This window comes from Schistocerca gregaria, chromosome 3 (assembly GCF_023897955.1).
Source record: "Schistocerca gregaria isolate iqSchGreg1 chromosome 3, iqSchGreg1.2, whole genome shotgun sequence".
Lineage (NCBI taxonomy): Eukaryota > Metazoa > Arthropoda > Insecta > Orthoptera > Acrididae > Schistocerca > Schistocerca gregaria.
The window spans coordinates 287,910,643-287,932,349 of NC_064922.1; the positions used below are offsets into that span (position 1 = coordinate 287,910,643).

General features: G+C 43.4%; 1 protein-coding gene across 1 annotated transcript in view; it reads right to left on the reverse strand.

Annotated features, from left to right (window-relative positions):
* LOC126355345 (uncharacterized) overlaps nucleotides 1-21,707 on the reverse strand; it is a 708,215-nt gene that overhangs the window by 661,584 nt on the left and 24,924 nt on the right. Inside the window, exon 2 of the mRNA XM_050005639.1 lies at nucleotides 17,389-17,453. Coding sequence (XP_049861596.1) covers nucleotides 17,389-17,453 — 65 coding nt within the window. The remainder of the gene's footprint in view (nucleotides 1-17,388; nucleotides 17,454-21,707) is intronic.

Sequence of the window (21,707 nt, forward strand, 5' to 3'; positions counted from 1 at the left end):
ATTTTTGAAGAAACGGAATCGATTACATGATTTTACGTTGTGCACACGTCGTTCACAAATGATAATTGTAAAGAAACAAACCCTGTGATCGTGTTTCCAAGTTACTGCTTTGATAGGCACAATTTGTGTACAGTGACCAAGAGAACCACGGAAATGGAAACACTACAACGCATCACAACGAGACTACCACGCCAGAAGAACAAAGATGACCACAGCATTTACGAACAGTCTGTGTAACATCTGTATGACCTTATTGTAAAGTTGTTTTTGTAATGTCATTTAGCCTGAAGATGAGGTTTAACCCTCGAAACAAGTCGCTAAATAAATAAGTAATACATTAGTTGATAAAGGTTCAAATGTTTCAAATGGCTCTGAGCACTATGGGACTCAACTGCTGTGGTCATCAGTCCCCTAGAACTTAGAACTACTTAAACCTAAGTAACCTAAGGACATCACACGCATCCATGCCCGTGGCAGGATTCGAACCTGCGACCGTAGCAGTCGCATGGTTCCGGACTGCGCGCCTAGAACCGCGAGACCACCGCGGCCTGCTAGTTGATGAAGTTTGTGACTTCTAGCGGTAATTAAAAAAAAATCTTTACGTAAAGCGTTGTGTTGTGCAGTCATCAGGGGTACATGAATGGGCCTTTGGCTTTGAAAGCCCATATCGATGGCGTTTCGTTGCATGGTTCGCATGCTGACACTTGTTGGCCCAGCATTAAAATCTGCAGCAATTTGAGGAACGGTAGCACTTCTGTCACGTCGAATGATTCTCCTCATCGTTGGTCCCGTTCTTGTAAGATATTTTTCCAGAGATTTGATGTTTTACCGGATTCCTGATATTCATCGTAAACTCCTGAAATGGTCTTATGGCAAAATCCGAGCTTAATCGCTACCTCGCAGATGCTGTGTCCCATCGCTCTTGCGCCTACTATAACACCACGTTCATACTTCCTTAAATTTTGAAACCTGCCATTGTAGCAGTAGTATCGATCTCACAACTGCACCAGACACTTGTTGTCTTATATAGGCGTTGGCGACGGCAGTGCCGTTTTCTGCCTGTTTACATATCTCGGTATTTGAATACGCATGCCTAGACCAGTTTCTTTGGTGCTTCAATGTAGAATTCACTCATTCTTCAACGAAGCTACCATTCGCCAACACCACTCCGATCCATGGATGAATTAACACTGCAATATTGTTTCCGAGTCAGAAATTTATTTGCACAGTAAATATAATTATAATTTCTCAAATTAGTACAGCCCATCTTTCAACCGACGCCCAACGTCGACGGAAAGCGTCGGGTTCTTTCCTGTTACAAACATCATGATTTTTTAAGCGGGATTTTACGTGCCCTTTCGATAGAGCCGTCCGAAATTAGAACACTAAGTTATTCATTTCATTGATATCTGGTAAAAGGGACAATAAAACTCTAAGAATAACCAGTACACCAGCAGCGGTGCCATTACCTGCTACCACCATGCAGCGGCGCTGCACAACCGATGGTGGATTACTGGTTATTCTGCCTGTTTTACTGTCCCTGTTAATACATATAAATAAAATGAATATCATGCAAGACTAATTTGGCGCTACTGTATCTAATGGGCACGTAAAATTCCTCTTTAAGAAACATAAACAAACCGACGCTTTCTATCGAAAATGGGCGTCGCTTGCAAACTGTGATGAGGTATGCGTCTGGACTGACTCCAGATAAACACCGAATATACTAAATTGCAGCCGGCCGTGGTGGCCGAGCGGTTCTAGGCGCTACAGTCTGGAACCACGCGACTGCTACGGTCGCAGGTTCGAATCCTGCCTCGGGCATGGATATGCGTGATGTCCTTAGGTTAGTTAGGTTTAAGTAGTTCTAACTTCTAGGGGACTAATGACCTCAGATGTTAAGTCCCATAGTGCTCAGAGCTATTTCAACCATTTTGAGTTGTTTCTGTCATGCACTGGAATCAGTAACACCAGCTGTGTATACATCAATTTAAATTAAATTCCTATCACTTTTCACTACAACCCTTCAAAGTTTCAGGGGCAGATACCACACACGCTGCGCAAAACGCAATGCGCCTCCTAAATGTAGTGCGGTCGAGACGTAACGTCGCCTACAGAGCGAGAAGCTTCCTGGATGCGCTGTTAGACTGCCGACTGTCGCCGCACGCGGCCATATACCCGACAGTTTAAATGGTTCAAATGGCTCTGAGCACTATGGGACTTAACATCTATGGTCAGCAGACCCCTAGAACTTAGAACTACTTAAAACTAACTAACCTAAGGACAACACACAACACCCAGCCATCACGAGGCAGAGAAAATCCCTGACCCCGCCGGGAATCGAACCCGGGAACCCGGGCGCGGAAAGCGAGAACGCTACCACACGACCACGAGATGCGGGCAGATGTTAAGTTCCACAGTGCTCAGAGCCATTTGAACTAAATTGCAAATATCTACCGAAACACCAGAGAAAATGGGCGAAGACTCTTATAGGAGACAGCCGGTGTACATGTACACTAGTGTGCCAGATTTATGGACAAAAGTAATTTTCTTGTGACGTGTTACTGCCAAGTAACATAGTTCGATGAAATTTCGAACACGCATAGAAAGAACTGCTAAAATACCATACAGAAATGAAAGAAATACTCAATGAGACGAAGAGATACGACCCTTTCGCTGAAAGATAATAATTACACTGAATCACTGCAATTCATGACGGCCCCACGATATACATTCACTGGTCAACGTTATTGTTTCACTGTACTCCTTTCCAAAGTATTTCTTTTCAGGGATGGCAATGCGGGACCAAACCGAATTTTGAAATCGAAGATTTATTGAAAGGAGAAGATAGTCGGCGAATGGACTCGCCCGCTCGTTCCTCCGAATTAAATCTTATCGAGTACTTGTGAAATGCGCGTTGGGAAGACATTCTGCAGCACGTCCACAGACAACAACGACCGTCTTATGGTTGTCAACCGCGCTAATGGAGGAACAGAATGCCTTACCCAAAGAACTGTTTACCAACCTTGTGAACAAGCGCGATGCGTATTCTGCACAGGTATAGGTACCATCCGTATCACGTGGTACTACATCAAGGCGTCCATGAAACCGACGTTCGCAATTGCCTGGAATACTCTCAGTGAGTTCCTCAGCAAGGACATGACTTTATGTGTAGGGTGCTGTTTACAGATGAGGCCAGACACCAGAGGGAACGTCAATTTACTCAATATGCACTACCGATCATCAGAAAACCCACACTGGGTTCACCAGGTTTAACATCAGCATCAGTGGACTGTCAATCTATGGCGTGGTATTTCAAGTCACATCATTGGCATGTATTTCATTGATAACTCTCTTAATGGACAAAAGTACAAGAGGTTCCTGAGATGTACCTTAGTTGCACTAATGGAAGACCTGCCCCTTCATTTGCGTCAAATAATGTGGTATCAACATGATGGTTGCCCTGCGCATATCGCCATGGTGGCGCGACAGGAGCTAAACCCACATCGATGGATTGGACGGGGAAGCCCCATTTAGGGGTTTCCAGCACTGTCGCCGGATCTAACCCCCAACGAACTTTTATCTCCTAGGACAGGTGAAAGACGTGGTGTATGAGTAGGTGCCAACAACAACGGCCAGCATGAAAGCTGATATTACCGCTGCATGCTCTGCAAAATCACAACAAACACTGACAGCCATTAGTGGATCCGTGATGGAGCGCGCATACCGGAGTTGCCAAGCAAATCGCGATCGGTTGTGAAACATGTGATTGCGCAACAGCGTTCATTTAGTGTATTGCGGAGAAGACGTATGATTCTTTTGTTGGCACTACTGTACGCCATGACTCTCTCTCTCTCTCTCTCTCTCTCTATCTCTCTCTCTCTCTGTGTGTGTGTGTGTGTGTGTGTGTGTGTTCCATGGCGATAGAGAGAGGGAGAAAGGGAGGATGGGAGAAATGGGGGAGAGGAAAAGAGAGGGGGAGAGTGGAAGTGGGAGAGGGTGGAAGAGGGAGGGAGGGAGAGGGGTGAGGGAAAGGGAGAAAGAGAGTGGGAGAGAGAGGGATAGGGACAGGTAGTGACAGGGAGGTGGAAGAGGGGGAGGGGGAGGTAGAGACAGAGAGATGGGGAAAGGCGGGTGGGAGGAGGAGGGGCAGAGTGGGGAGAGGGAGAGAGAGAGGGGGGGAAGACGGGGGAGAGGAAACGGGAGGGAGAGTGGGAAGAAGAGGGGGAGGAGAGGTAGACGAAGTAGATGGAAACAGTGTCTGGTATACACATAGGCCTGTATTTTCCTTACATAAGCACTGGGGAATTAAATAGGGAAGATAAAGGAAGACTCTAAAACTGGCCAATAAAGAACATTTAATTAACTGATACCGAATTCGACCTTTAGTTCAATGGCTGAATTTTTGTCGCTTGGTCCAGCATTATTCTGCATATCGGATAATGGCTGCGTGCCATATGGTCTCTGACATTAAATTAGCTATTTTATTATTTGTTTTTAGTTTTTTCCATTAGTTCATAGCAGCGCCAATTAAGGGTAACAGGACGCTCAATTTCATCGAAATTAGACAACATTAACATTTTATCCCTCCGCCCCAACAGCTAGGAATAACAGCAAATGTTTATGTGGAGAAACATGTTAAGCGGTCGGCAACGTATTGGTGATCGCCGGGTAGCGTACAGCTCCGTACAATGGCCACGCCGCGCTCCGGAATGTTCCCTCCACAGAGCTTTTGTTCCAGGATGCCCGCTGGTACAATTACGCGTTGCTCGTCGCTTTTTCACTGGTTTTGTTATAATATCGGTTCTATGAAAACACGGGAAACATAATATCTGCACCGACAGGAAACACCAAAATCGCGAGTCGAGGTTCTATAGAATCGCATTAAGAATATTCGCCTCAATTTATTTGTGATATTATTCACTTCCAGTAATCTTAGTTTTAGTGTAACGATGGTTGTTGAATAAATAATGCACCACGATTTTTTCCGCAGCACATATTTATTCTTAAGAGTTAGAATCAGTCATCATTTATTTTACACATATTATTGTTCTACATAGTCTCCATCACGTTCTATGGTCTAACGCCAGCCTTGTATAAGCGCATATCCCCTGTTGGTAAAATCTCACTTCCTGTGCCAGTAGTCACATTTGTACTGCTTAAATTACGCTCTCATCGTCTTGGAAGTATGTCCCACCTAGAGAATCTGTAAGTGGCACAGAGCGGATAAGACAGTAATGCCCAATTCAGTTTGCTGATGTGTTGCCGGTTTCTGAGACCTGTGTGTGGGTGGGCATTATCGCTTTTAAACAGAATTACTTTTGGATTCCTGTCAGACATAACACGTCGAAAACGATTGTTGAGGTTGTTCAGCGTCTTCACATCTTCTTTTTCTTTTGCCTTTATTTCGTATCGACACAGGGTGGGCATTTTAATTTTACAGATTTGGAGTTGTTAATATTAAAGGGTGGCTGAATACCCTATCTGTCGCCACTGCTTTGCCCTCTGGCTGGAATCCGTGTACGCCGAATGTATGCGCCAAATGTTATCTGCACACATACTACACAATCGTGGCTGATGGTCCATTGTACCACTGCTAGTCATTTCTATTCCTGTTCCACGCGAAAAGAGAACGGAGGAAAAACGTGTCAGCCCTCATTTCTTAATTCTTTTGGCTTATCTTTATGTTAAAGTATTTATTTATAACTATTTTTTTCTCTACATTTTCTCACTAGTTTTCCTCGAAAAGAACATCCCTCTAGGGATTCCAGTTTGAAATCCTGAAGCACCTCCACAACACTTGCGTCTTGTTCAAACCTACCGGTAACAGTCTAGCAGGCCGCCTCTGAACTGCTTCGATGTGTTCCTTGAATCCGACCTGGTGCGGATCCCAAACACTCGAGCAATACTCAAGAATAGGTCGCACAAACGTTCTATATGTGGTCTCCTTTACAAAAGGACTACACTTTCGCAAAATTCGCCCTATAAACCGAATTCGACCATTCGTTTACTCTACCACAATCCTCACATGCTCGTTCCATTTCACATCGCTTTGCAGCGGTACGCTCAGATATTAGAACGATGCGACTGTATCAAGCAGGGCACTACTAATGCTGTTTCCGAACATTACAGCTGTATTTCGCACATATTTCTACTTAGAGCCACCTGACACTCATCACACTAAATACAAATTTTGTCTAAATCATCTTGTATCCTCCTGCAGACACTCTACTTCGGCACCTTACCGTATACCTCAGCAATCTTCAGCGAACAACCGCAGATTGCTGCCCGCCCTGTCTCCAGATCATTTATGTACACAAAAAAAACAGAATGAACTGTTTTCTAAATGTTTGAGAATTGTGTAACTAAGGTGTGTGCCCAGTATTCACCTAGTCCGATGTGGGAAACCGCCTAAAATCGCATTCAGGCTGACCGGCACAAAGGCCTTCGTCGTTAATCCGTCAGGCGGATTTTATCGGATGCTGGCGTACCTTCCCGAATCACGGAAGTGGCGTGCGAATACGCGCGGCTACCTGGGCGGGTTCAGCGTCTTCGCAACGACTCTGAATTAATGACTTATCCTTCTGGCAACACACGCACGAGAACGAGTCCGCCACAGTCATACATGACTGTAATCTTAATTGGCCACCAGAGGAAGTTGCCTTAAATTTATTTTTATATTTTCTTTGTGATGGCAGAGTGGTGCCGCTCTAGGTACTGTCTTTTTGTTTCCGGCTCAAACTGGTGCACCCGTGTTTCGACACCTGCAACGGGCTGTGATGCGCTGGTCTACGCGAATAATGGGTCCTTACGATTCACCATGTGAGGAGAAGTGGCTATGGCAGACGCCATAACGTGACGGATCTTGGAGCGCAGTATCTGCGCTTCATAGCGTTTCGACTCTCTTTACCCATCACTCTACTCCTACCCAATGCATCATTACCATACACTGCACACAAACATTAATGGAACTTCATTTTCTCCACGGTTTCCGTTTTCGGCAAACAAGATTTCAATGACAGCACAACGTCTGTAAGGAATGTCCTGCATTGACGCTATTTTGATGGCTGGAAGCAATTTTGACTCTCTTCGGAGCTGCGCATACATGCAGAAGACACGTTAAGTCTGATGCACCTTAAAGGACCTTTTCTTACATACACCGATACACAAAATCTGAGGGAAACAGGAAACCACTGCCACATTTTAACGTAACTTCGTTCATATACGTGCTATCGGCGGGTACGCAAATAATTAGAATTGCAATTCTTTGTGACACGCAGAACGACAACTAGAGGACATCAGTGTTCGTATTTAGCGGTATTACCATGGATGGCTGGATATACAGAGTGAAGCGAAATTCGCGAACTCAGGCTTAGCAGCGCAACTGCTCAACTGCTAGCGATAAAAAAAAAAAAAGGTATCTGTCACAAAATTTCATCTGGCGAGTAAATCCGGCTGAAAAAGGACGTTGAAGAGTAGCAGTCTGGCAACACTGTAACCACATGTACGGTAGCTACCTCTGTCAGTATACTGCCTTTGTGCTGTACAGTTGGTGCAGTGAATAGCGTTTCCTGTTAGCATGCAACAGGTCGATGGTTCGATCGTGGGTTGGGGCCTGTGTTTTTTATTTGGTAAATATAGTACAGGTCGTAGGGTATCTGGCATCTTAATTGTCAAGGGTCTTCTAGAAAACACTTATATACTACAATCGTAGAAATGGAAGATTACTCAGCTTTGAAAGAAGCCCTTTTCATATCATGGAGTTTCACAGTTACCTCATCCACTAGATGTGGAACGTGTTTTCTTTGTATCCCCCTCCAATGGTCCCAGAGATTAGTAGCAACTGTTATTCTTGCCTCGTTCAGGTCCATACATTTCATTAGGGGATTACATTACCAATAGGACTACCTATGTGCTTTGCAAGTAATGTCCAAACTCTGTTATTATTTGTTATCACCATGAACCATGCCTTTTAACACTGAGTCTGGTAACCGCATGCTGTTTAGTACTATTTTAATGCATTATTATTATTATTATTATTATTATTATTATTATTATTATTATTATTATTATTATTATTACCCTATAAGTGGGATTGTGGAAACATCACGTCTATTACCGCTGGGGACACACAGTGTAACTCGAAACAGAACATTTCACAATTTACGATGTCGGTATGAATCGTGCAGAAATATCTGTCAAAGGGATAATGCGCATTACATGGAACCGGCGCATCTTTATCACTGGAAATTGATAATGTTTTTGAAGTAATTCTGTCCTATGACAGGTCATTGCTTCAACTATATTTCTTATTGTCTAACCACGTACTTGTTACGTTCAGAGTTACAAAATGTTGTAAATATAGGATACATGTGACGTAAGAAACGGCATATATTACAGTATGAAATGTCAGAATGAAATTAGCAAATAAAAAAATGCGCCCCAGTCCAAGGTTGAACCCACGACCTCCTGCATGCAAACCCAAAACGCTATTCACTACAGCAACTGTTCAGAACAGCTAACGTCTACTGACAAAACTACGTACCCTACACGTTGTTACAGTGTTGCCACATTGCCTCTCTTTAACGTCCTTTTTCTGTCGGATGCACTCGCCGAACGAAATTTTGCTATAGACATTTTTTTATCGCTGGCATGTGAGGAGATGCGATACTGCGTGAAGAGTTTGACAGAGCATTGAAAGACATGAGTCGAAACAAGGCCCCCGGAGTAGACAACATTCCATTGGAACTACTGACGGCCTTGGAAGAGCCAGTCCTGACAAAACTCTACTATCTGGTGAGCAAGATGTATGAGACAGGCGAAATACCCTCAGACTTCAAGAACAGTATAATAATTCTAATCCCAAAGAAAGCAGGTGTTGACAGATGTGAAAATTACCGAACAATCAGTTTAATAAGCCACAGCTGCAAAATACTAACATGAATTCTTTACAGACGAATGGAAAAACTAGTAGAGGCCGACCTCGGGGAAGACCAGTTTGGATTCCGCAGAAATACTGCAACACGTGAGGCAATACTGACCTTACGCCTTATCTTAGGAGAAAGATTAAGGAAAGGCAAACCTACGTTTCTAGCATTTGTAGACTTACAGAAAGCTTTTGACAATGTTGACTGCAATACTCTGTTTCAAATTCTAAAGGTGGCAGGGGTAAAATACAGGGAGCGAAAGGTTATTTACAATTTGTACAGAAACCAGGTGGCAGTTATAAGAGTCGAGGGACATGAAAGGGAAGCAGTTGTTGGGAGTAAGACAGGGTTGTAGCCTCTCCCCGATGTTATTCAATCTGTATATTGAGCAAGCAGTAAAGGAAACAAAAGAAAAATTCGTAGTAGGTATTAAAATCCATGGAGAAGAAATAAAAACTTTGAGGTTCGCCGATGACATCGTAATTCTGTCAGAGACAACAAAGGACTTGGAAGAGCAGCTGAACACAATGGACAAGGAGGATATAAGATGAACATCAACAAAAGCCAAACGAGGATAATGGAATGTAGTCGAATTAAGTCGGGTGATGCTGAGGGAATTAGATTAGGAAAAGAGACACTTAAAGTAGTGAAGGAGTTTTGCTATTTGGGGAGCAAAATAACTGATGATGGTCGAAGAAGAGAAGATATAAATAGTAGACTGGTAATGGCAAGGAAAGCGTTTCTGAAGAATAGAAATTTGTTAACATCGAGTATAGATTTAAGTGTCAGGAAGTCATTTCTGAAAGTATTTGTATGGAGTGTAGCCATGTATGGAAGTGAAACATGGACAATAAATAGTTTGGACAAGAAGAGAATAGAAGCTTTCGAAATGTGGTGCTACAGAAGAATGATGAAGATTAGATGGGTAGGTCACATAACTAATGAGGAGGTACTGAATAGAATTGAGGAGAAGAGAAGTTTGTGGCACAACTTGACGAGAAGAAGGGATCGGTTGGTAGGACATGTTATGAGGCATCAAGGGATCACCAATTTAGTATTGGAGGGCAGCGTGGAGGGTAAAAATCGTAGAGGGAGAACAATAGATGAATACACTAAGCAGATTGAGGAGGATGTAGGTTGCAGTAGGTACTGGGAGATGAAGAGGCTTGCGCAGGATGGGGTGGCATGGAGAGATGCATCAAACCAGTCTCAGGACTGAAGACAACAACAACAACAACAACTTGTCAGGGGTCGCGCTGCGAAGCATGAGTGCGGGAATTTCGCTTCACCCTGTATAAGGGGCACGAACAGCTTCAGATGTTGCGTAATGACCGTGAAGGGGACGGAGATGCTGCGTACTCGAGGACAACAGCTTTACCAGCATCTGACACAGTTTCAAATGGGCGTCATGGTGGGACTCCATTTTGCAGGGAGATAGAATTTTACAATATCCAGTCTTGTGGGGAATTCGGATGTGGTGGTCGCCCGATGTTGGTCTGCATGGGAACAAGAGGGCAAGCGTACTTGTAATCAAGTTTCTGATAGAGCACGTCTCAGCACCCATATGGGGGATTGCCGTACTACATACCAAGTACACAATAACTCTTCACATCTGCGCCTGTCATCCGAAGTCGGATGATAGACATTCTGTGTTATCCTGCATGATTGTTCGGAGACTACATTACTAGCCATTAAAATTGCTACACCACGAATATGACGTGATACAGACGCGAAATTTAACCGACAGGAAGAAGATGATGTGATATGCAAATTATTAGCTTTTCAGAGCATCCACACAAGGTTGGCGCCGGTGGCGACACCTACAAAGTGCTGACACGAGGAAAGTTTCCAACCGATTTCTCATTCACAAATAGCCGTTGATCGGCGTTGCATGGTGAAACGCTGTTGTGATGCCTCGTGTAAGGAGGAGAAATGCGTACCATCACGTTTCCTACTTTGATAAAGGTCGGCTTGTAGACTATCGCGATTGCGGTTTTTCGTATCGCGACATTGCTGCTCGCGTTGGCCGAAATCCAATGACTGTTAGCAGAATATGGAATCAGTGGGTGCAGACGGTAATACGGAACACCGTGCTGGATCCCAACGGTCTCGTATCACTAGCAGTCGAGATGACAGGCATCTTATCTGCATGGCTGTAACGGATCGTGCAGCCACGTCTCGATCCCTGAGTCAACAGATGGGGACGTTTGCAACACAACAACCATCTGCACAAACAGTTCGACGACGTTTGCAGCTCGGAGACCATGGCTACGCTTACCCTTGACACTACGTCAGAGACAGGAGCGGCTGCGATGGTGTACTCAACGACGAACCTGGGTGCACAAATGGCAAAACGTCATTTTTTCGGATGAATCCAGGTTCTGTTTACAGCATCATGATGGTCGCATACGTTTTTGACGACATCGCGGTGAACGCATATTTGAAGCCGGCCGCAGTGGTCTCGCGGTCTGCTACGGTCGCAGGTTCGAATCCTGTCTCGGGCATGGATGTCTGAGACGTCCTTAGGTTAGTTAGGTTTAAGTAGTTCTAAGTTCTAGGGGACTGATGACCACAGATGTTAAGTCCCATAGTGCTCAGAGCCAGCACATTCGAAGCGTGTTTTCGTCATCGCCATACTGGCGTACCACCCGGCGTGATGGTACGGGTGTCAGTGGTTACACGTCACGGGCACATCTTGTTCGCATTGACGGCACTTTGAACACTGGACGTTACATTTCAGATGTGTTACGACCCTGCATTCCAGCAGGAGAATGCACGACCGCATGTTGCAGGAACTGTTCTACTGCTGCCCTGGCCATCACATTGTCCATGTCTCTCACCAATGAGCGATGGTTAGATAGATCAAGAGGCCCAATAGCGTGGCTTCTCCGCACACATGGCGTTAAAGTCTATGGACAGATGACAGTCAGTGGCTAGAATAGCTCACAGTTCGCCAGGTAACTGTCTATAAAACTTTTTTCCTAGTGTTGACTAGTACTATATCCTCTAGGTACATGGTACACCCTGCACATAAACTACAGGCCATTAAAATTGCTACACCAAGATGAAATGCAGTTGATGAACGGGTATCAATTGGACAAATATATTATACTAGAACTGACATGTGTTTACATTTTCTCGAATATTTGGGTGCATAGATCATGAGAAATCAGTACCCAGAACAACCACCTCCGGCCGTAATAACGGCCTTGATACGCCTGGGCACTGAGTCAAACCGAGTTTGGATCGCGTATACAGGGACAGCTACCCATGGACCTTCAACACGATACCACAGTTCATCAAGAGTAGTGACTGGCGTATTGTGACGAGCCAGTTGGTCAGCCACCATTGACCAGACGTTTTCAGTTGGTGAGAGATCTGCAGAATGTGCTGGCCAGGGCACCAGTCGTATATTTTCTGTATTCTTAAAGGGCCGTACAGGACCTGCAACATGCGGTCGTGCATTATCCTGCTGAAATGTAGGATATCGCAGGGATCGAATGAAGGGTAGAGCAACGGGACATAACACATATGAAATGTAACGTCCATTGTCCAAAGTGCCGTCAATGAGAGCAAGAGGTGACCGAGACGTGTAACCAATGGCACCCCATACCATAAGGTCGGGTGATACGCCAGTATGGCGATGACGAATACACGCTTCCAATGTGCGTTCACCGCGATGTCGCCAAACACGGATGCGACCATCATGATGCTGTAAACAGAACCTGGATTCATCCGAAAAATGTTTTGCCTTTCGTGCACCCATGTCGTTGAGTACACCATCGCAAGCGCTCCTGTGTGTGATGCAGCGTCAAGGGTAACAGCAGCCAGGGTCTCCGAGCTGATAGTTCATGTAACTGCAAACTTCGTTGAACTGTTCGTGAAGTTGGTTGTTGTCTTGCAAACGTCCCCATCTGTTGACTCAGGGATCGAGACGTGGCTGCATGATCCGTTACAGTCATGCAGATAAGATGCCTGTCATCTCGACTCCTAGTGACACGAGGCCGTTGACATACAGCACGGGCTTTCCGTATTACTCTTCCGAACCCACCGATTCTACTTTCTGCTAACAGTCATTGGATCTCGACCAACGCGAGCAGCAATTTCGCAATACTATAAGCCGCAAACGCGATAGGTTAAAATCCGACCTCTATCAAAGTTGGAAACGTGATAGTACGCATTTCTCCTCCTTACACGAGGCATCACAACTACGTTCCACCAGGCAACGCCGGTTAACTGCTGTTTGTGTATGAGAAATCGGTTGGAAACTTTCCTCATGTGAGCACGTTGTAGGTGTTGCCACCGGCGCGAGCATTCTGTGACTCTAAAAAGCTAATCATTTGCATATCACATCATCTTCTTCCTGTCCGTTAAATGTCTCGTCTGTAGCACATCATCTTCGTGGAGTAGCAATTTTAATGGCTATTAGTGTATATTGTGATAGTTACCGTACATAAAAATTTATCTACAGGCATTTGGAGCACGTTTACTTAAAAAAATACATTTATTAAAGAATTATGGAAAATACAGAAGCACAGGAAATGTAAATACATATTAGAGTATCATGTGAATGTGAGTCGCACCTGATGGCAAATAATCAGAACCTGATGCACCGTTGTGACAAACTTGCCTGTGTTTGATAGTTTTGTGTAGGGCTGTCTTGGTAATCCAGCCTATATTATCGACCAAAGTCACAAGATGAACTAAAACTATATATTTCAAACGTCACTTCTGATATTTGTACAAAATGTTGCTACGAACTATTGGTTTCTTCAAAGGCAAAGAGGAAAAATACCCAACCAGTGAAGAACGACAGCTACAAGAACCAATTTTCCATATTTATATGGGAATGAGTTATCGCTAGCTGAAGGTGTTAGTTACAAGGTAAATGTGTCTAACATCACAAATTTATTAATTTGCAGGAATTAACTAAGAAGATTCATTTCCATTGTTAGTTTTTTACAGTAATAAGCTAATGTAAGACTGAATCATAGTAAAGTGGCCTTCAACAGATCCACTGAACTGTGTGTCTATTTTCGTTATTTACAGCGTTTTACTTTCCCATGGCTGTTCAACAGACTAGTTCAAAACTCAAAGCAGCAGACAGATACACAATTGTTGTACTGTAAATCTGAAGTTCTAGCTACATCACCAGTGAAATCTTTCACATCATTTAGCTAACGAGAAAAGGGATTTGGGATTTGTGAAAAAAAAAAAAAAAAAAAAAAAAAAAACGAAAAGATCTCGAAAATCTTCAGATAGGAAAAGCAATTTTGACATGCCAGACAAGCTTGTAAGCGACGTTTCATTCACATAAAGGCTATGTCTGAACTGTTTGGAATCTGTAAGTGGAAGAATAAAATTAAGCTACCCACGAGGAAAAGAGGAAATCGACTAGAGAAGTCTCTGCGAATACGTGCAAAACCCTACTGGAACGTACCGGTACGTAAATATTATATTGCAGCACGAAAAAGGCGTTTGAATTCGCAAAGCGATTGTTAAAACGAGGCAAAACAATTTGTAACGTTCTAAAAAATTATGTTTATTTGATCAAGAACCGGCTTTCGGCTTTTCAGGCCATCTTCAGGTGACGATTAATGCGATTACATAGAGATTATTTGTACACAGGATACAAAAATGTGTTTACACAGAAAAGCGTTACTTTTTGTCGCTTAAGAAACATGACAAACTGTAAAAGGGACTACACGGAGTTTTTAGGCGGAGATATGTTTAACAATTGATGAGAAGTAAGATGAATTTGCAGTCTGAATCTAGTATTTGTAATAAGAACTTAATTTACTTTCCCCTTTGTTAAATTATGTTTTCATTGCAAATACTAAATTCAAACTGTAAATTTATGTTATTTCTCATCAGCTGTTAAATGTATCTTCATATAAAAACTTTATTTATCCCTCTTTTTAGTTAATTAGTAAATTGTTTCTGTGCGACAAAAAATAATACAGGGTGTAGAAAATAAAAGTGTCGTGGAGAATATACTTCCAGGGCACAAATAAAGACAGCACATGAAAGGAAATTCAGTACTAACCTGACTCTAGAAGATTTATCTCTTGGCACTTTTGGTCCCTGATCAGTAAGTTGCTGGAGGCGGATCTAAGATGGATTGCTGGAATTGCTGCAGTCTCATGCGAAACGTTCAGCTGCTGTTTTTGAAGACTATAAGGGTTGTTGTGATTGACCTCAGAGCTGAGGGCACCCCACACGAAATAATCGCACACTGACAGATCAGGTGACCTGAGCTGCCAGCTAGGGCAACGACCAAATTGACCTCTGCTAACAACTCTGTCAGGCGTGAAGATTACGCAAATCCGCTCCGAGTTTCTGAACGCTGTATGGGCAATTGCTCCATCCTGTTGGAAGTAACTGTAGGGTTGTGGTTATGCCCGTACACTCACGCCCTCACGCCCAATAGTATCTACACGAGGGGTCACTTTTATTTGCCCCAGCCTGTATTTTCCTGTGTAAATATTTTCATACTTGTACTTTCTGTACAAATAATTTCTATGTAATTCGCATATCATGTTTGTATTTGCGATATTCAGTTGTCACATGAAGGTGGACAGACAAGCCGAGACCCGGTTTATGACCAAACGGACATAAATTTGCAGGAGATTGGGAGGAGTTTTTCCTCGTTTTTAATATTATCCTATTCCGTCAAGCACCGACGGAAAATTCTGTTAATGTTAAAACAAAGTTTGCTGCAGAAAACTACCACACCAATTAACAGGTTATAAACTAGTGTCGAAAGAAGCTGTTTTGTGAAAGCTGGAAACGAGTACTAGATACACTACTGGTCATTAAAATTGCTGCACCAAGAAGAATTGCAGATGGTAAACGGGTATTCATTGGGCAAATATATTATTCTAGAACTGACATGTGATTACATTTTCATGCAATTTGGGTGCATAGATATTGAGATATCAGTACCCAGAACAACCACCTATGGCCATATTAACTACCTTGATACGCCTGGGCATTGAGTCAAACAGAGCTTGGATGCCGAGTACAGGTACAGCTGGTCCACAGTTCATCAAGAGTAGTGACTGGCGTATTGTGACAAGCCAGTTGCTCGGTCACCATTGACCAGACGTTTTCAATTGGTGAGAGATCTGCAGAATGTGCTGGCCAGTGGAGCAGTCGAACATTTTCTGTATCCAGAAAGGCCTGTACAGGACCTGCAACATGCGGTCGTGCATTATCCTGCTGCAATGTAGGGTTTCGCAGGGATCGAATGAAGGGTAGAGCCACGGGTCGTCACACATCTGAAACGTAATGTCCACTGTCCAAAGTGCCGTCAATGAGAACAAGAGGTGACCGAGACGTGTAACCAATGGCACCCTATACCATCACACCGGGTGATACGCCAGTATGTCGAAGACGAATACACGCTTCCAATGTACGTTCACCGCGATGTCGCCAAACACGGATGCGACCATCACGATGCTGTAAACAGAACCTGGATTCATCCGAAAAAATGTTTTGCCTTCCGTGCACCCACGTTCGTCGTTGAGTACACCATCGCAGGCGCTCCTGTGTGTGATGCAGCGTCAAGGGTAACAGCAGCCAGGGTCTCCGAGCTGATAGTCCATGCTGCTGCAAACGTCGTCGAACTGTTCGTGCAGATGGTTGTTTTCCTCCAAACGTCCCCATCTGTTGGATCAGGGATCGAGACGTGGCTGCACGATCCGTTACAGCCATGCAGATAAGATGCCTGTCATCTCGACTGCTAGTGATACGAGGCCGTTGGGATCCAGCACGGCGTTCCGTATTACCCCCCTGAACCCACCGATTCCATATTCTGCTAACAGTCATTGGATCTCGAACAACGCGAGCAGAAATTTCGCAATACTATAAGCCGCAAACGCGATAAGTTAAAATCCGACCTCTATCGAAGTTGGAAACGTGATAGTACGCATTTCTCCTCCTTACACGAGGCATCACAACAGCGTTTCACCAGGCAACGCCGGTCAACTGCTGTTTGAGTATGAGAAATCGGTTGGAAACTTTCCTCATGTCAGCACGTTTTAGGTGTCAGCACCGGCTCCAACTTTGTGTGAATGTTCTAAAAAGCTAATTGTTTGCATATCACAGCATGTTCTTCCTGTCGGTTCAATTTCGTGTCTGTAGCACGTCTTCTTCGTGGTTTAGTAATTTTAATGGCCAGTAGTGTAGATACGGCAAGAAAATTCCTGTTACAAGCTAGTTAGATCAGTGTAATTAGGTTGAGTAATTACAATTTTTTCTTGCAAAGGAAATGTTATTAACTATGTTTTGCCTTACCAGAGTAATAAATTGGCTCACGTACTTTTTAATTTTGTGTCGGGTACCCCCATTCTTTTGTTATCGCATAAAGTCTAGGATATTTAAACTAGGCAAAGTTTATTACTCGTATTTTAGCTGCTCGTGTGGCTTCAGGTGTTATTGTGGCAGGTTCATGACTCACCGTCGAGCAGCGGCAGCAGGAGGCTGGTCTCCCGGGCAGGCCCAGCGCCGTCCGAGTAGCGAGCCCTGCAACACACAAACACGCGCAGGTCAGCAGCTAGCTCACGGCGCGTGCGCAGCTACATGGCAGCGTGACGCGCGCGAGGCAGCACATCACACAGGGCTGCGCGGTAGGGTTCACTGCTAATGTGGCGGCAGAGCGGGCGCAATTCTGAGAACGACACGCGCGTTGCCTCGCTGCGTCAGAGGCAGGCAGAGAGAGAGAGAAATGTGTACCAGTTCCATGTCCATCACATACCAACAGGGATTACGAATTTGAAGCAACAAGGCAGGGATTATTTCAGGATTTTGTTGCTAATCTTTTGTTCTTTCCAGTACATGAAGCACATTTTTAATTAAGTTCCATGCTTCGCAAGTCCATTTTTAAATTGGTGCTGTTACCAGATGAAAGACTTTACTTAATCTACTTTTCATCAAAATTTACATCAGTGATAAGGCAACAATCGTAACGAACTACACCACCTTTTAAACTATTACTTGCTAGCCTTTCTTTATATATATCTTTGTCCCGTATATCAGTCTAGAGCGACCGAACGTCGGTGCCCAGTAGTTCCAAAACAACATATGGTTTATCAGGAACAGAATGATAACATTACAAAATTATTATACTGGAAGTGACTTGGAATGAGTGTTATGTGACAACCAGGGGTTAAGTTTAAACAACTATTGTTCCCAGAATGGGATTTTCACTCTGCAGCGGAGTGTGCGCTGATATGAAACTTCCGGACAGATTAAAACTGTATGCCGGACCGAGACTCGAACTCGGGACCAGGCAAAGGTCTCTGCAATATCTTTTCTTCCAGGAGTGCTAGATCTGCAACGTTCGCAGAAGAGCTTCTGTGAAGTTTGGGAGGTAGGAGACGAGGTACTGGCAGAATTGAAGCTGTGAGGACGGGTCTCGAGTCGTACTTTGGTAGCTCAGATGGTAGAGCACTTGCCCGCGAAAGGCAAAGGTTCCGAGTTCCAGTCTCGGTCCGGCACACAGTTTTAATATGTCAGGAAGTTTCATAACTGCGCTCACTCCGCTGCAGAGTGAAAATCTCATTCTGGAAACATCCCCCAGACTATGGCTAAGTCATGTCTCCGCAATATCCTCTCTTTCAGGAGTGCTACTTCTGCAAGGTTCGCAGAAGAGCTTTTGTGATGTTTGCAAGGTAGGAGACGAGATACTGGCAGAATTGAACCTGTGAGGACGGGCCGTGAGTCGTGCTTGGGTATCTCAGTTGGTAGGGCACTTGCCCGCGAAACGCAAAGGCCCCGAATTCGAGTCTCGGTCCGGAAAGCAGTTTTAATCTGTCAGGAAGCTTCAACTATTATTTATGTATCAATGACAGACATTTGTCGTGGCAAATAAGTAAGTGGATTTTGCAGCCAACGGTTGCAACCTGTAAGCCATAGTTTAAATGCAATCCTAGAACAGCAGGCAATCTAAATTCATTGCAAAGTTGTTTCATAGTCTTGTCACCAGCATTAATTTAACGAAATCGATAACCCGCCTTCATATGTGGAATTTGTAAATATCGTAAGTATGTGCCACATGCAGCACTGTGCTTCCCAGCAAACTAACAAGGAGCCTCACGAACGGCCTTCTTCCATTTTCTTCATAGATAACAGGTTTTGAATCTCGGTGCTCAGACATCAATTTCCTAAAGCAGTACGATGCTAAATTAGACTCCCGGGCGCTGTTAAGTACAAAAGATTTGCAATTATATAACGAAGTCGTAGGTATTTGGGTGTATAGCGGTACAAAACTGAAAGCTGTGTAGCCACTGGTTCGAATTTCACTAGTAGAAACATTTTGCACAGCTATTTAAATCCCATATTTATAAACAAATAGAAAAGATAATTAACAAATATTAAAATATATTTTTAATAAAATTAATATCTATTTAATTTTATTTACTAGTCAAACAAAAGTAACAGGAGTAGTCAAATGAAAACGAGACATACATTTTAAAAAAATCAAAAGTAATCGCCTTGACGGTTAATTCATTTATTCCGCTGAGTGACAAGATATTCATCGTCTTCGTGGAAAAATGTTTACAGCGGTCTACAGAAACACACTTGTACCTAGGCGTGCATCTCTTCATCTGAAGCAAATCAACAGCCACACAGGTTTGAATCCTGCTTCGGGCATGGATGTGTGTGATGTCCTTAGGTTAGTTAGGTTTAAGTAGTTCCAAGTTCTAGGGGACTGATGACCTCAGAAGTTAAGTCCCATAGTGCTCCGAGCCATTTGAACCATTTTTGAGGAGCCATACAAATTTTTATCCAGGGCTCCAAAAATATGGAAATCGGGTGGGAAAAAGTAAAATTGTTTGGAGACTATGTAACCCTCCCCACTGAAACTTGTGCAGCATAGTCGAAATAATCTTGGCAACATGTGGACAGACATTACCCTGCAACGGGATATTGCTGTCTGTCAACTTTCCTTGGTGTTCTGTCTTGTTCGCGCACTTAAATTTTTACGAAGTTTCCACGTGGGCACCTGAGAGATTTCGATATTTTTGGTGCTCACAAGAAAGACATTCGTGGCCATTGATTTGCTTTGGACAAAGAGATGCATACCTGTATACGATCATGGTTTCACAAGCAGATACAAAAAATTTTCCATGAAGGCACTGCCTGTCTTGTCTCACAGCGGAAATAATGTATTAAGAGTTACAACTATTAGTTTCGAAACAATAAACCCTTTACTTTCTTTCTTTCTGCCTAGTTTTCTTTTGAGTGGAGCTTATAAATTATCATTGGCTACGTACTTGTGAAATGCCTTTCTGTTAAATGAAAAAAGTTACATCAGTCAATACTGTTCAGTTTTTAAAAATAAAAATTGTGTAATTCCCTGCATGAAATTCCACGTTTTTGCCCCAAAATTTTAATTTATTGTCAATACTGGCAGTTTAATGGAATGCGTGATTAAAAATAAAAATCTTATTTTATTAAAAATTGGAATTTAACAATTTTTAATTAATATTTCTGTTTGTTAATAAATTCAGAATTTAAGTAAAAGTAAAAAAAAGTCTTGTTATCAGTGTGATTCGTATCAGTGGCTCTATAAATTTCAGATATTTTTGCCGTGCACTCAGCTAGTGACGACTATATTACTTAATTACAATGTTTTGTATTTAGCATCACTCAGAGTTCTAATTTTCAAAGGAAGTTTTTTCGAGATCTCTTGAGAAATGCATCATACAGCTTTAAAAAATTAATGGGTGGGCATTGAGCTTAAAATTCCGTAAGTGGTGAAAATCAAAGGAGGCCACACCATAAGTCCAACACGACTTCACCGTTCCACGACTTAGATAAAAATCCTCTCCGAGACCAAAAACCATCACCTTCCACTTACCGAACGCCATGCCCCTCAGTCACGTTTGCGGGCAGGCGCAGGTAGTGTAGGCTACCCGCCAGACACCCCTAACTGTAAGCATTTTGCGCAGGCTGACGTCAGCTGCTTGCTCGTACCTGTTTACGAATGAATGGCTAGCTCGATCGCGTACACTACGGGCCATCTACGAGACTCTGCACATCAGCTCATTTTCCTACCCCTAGCCACCCGCTGTAAAGAACCCATCTTATGCTGCGCTAACCCACAACAGGCGCGCCACCAATTAGTTGCAACTTCCACTGCTCTGTTACTGTTCAATACAGTCATTACTGATCTACATCCACATCTACATGGACACTCTGCAAATCACATTTAAGTGCCTGGCAGAGGGTTCATCGAACCACCTTCACAATTCTCTATTATTCCAATATCGTATAGCGCGCGGGAAGAATGAACACCTATATCTTTCCGTAAGAGCTTTGATTTCCCTTATTTTATCTTGGTGATCGTTCCTCCGTATGTAAGTCGGTGTCAACAAAATATTTCCGCATTCGGAGTAGAAAGTTGGTGATTCGAATTTCGTGAGAAGATTCCGTCGCAATGAAAAACGCCTTTCTTTTAATGATGTCCATCCCAAATCCTGTATCATTTCTGTGACACTCTCACCCATATTTCGCCATAGTACAAAACGTGCTGCCTTTCTTTAAACTTTTTCGATGTACTCCGTCAGTCCTATCTGGTAAGGATCCCACACCGCTCAACAGTATTCTAAAAGTGGACGGACAAGCGTAGTGTAGACCGTCTCCTTAGTAGGTCTGTTACATTTTCTAAATGTTTTGCCAATAAAACGCAGTCTTTGGTTAACCTTCCCCATAACATTTTCTGTGTGTTCCTTCCAATTTAAATAGTTCGTAATTGTAATAGCTAGGTATTTA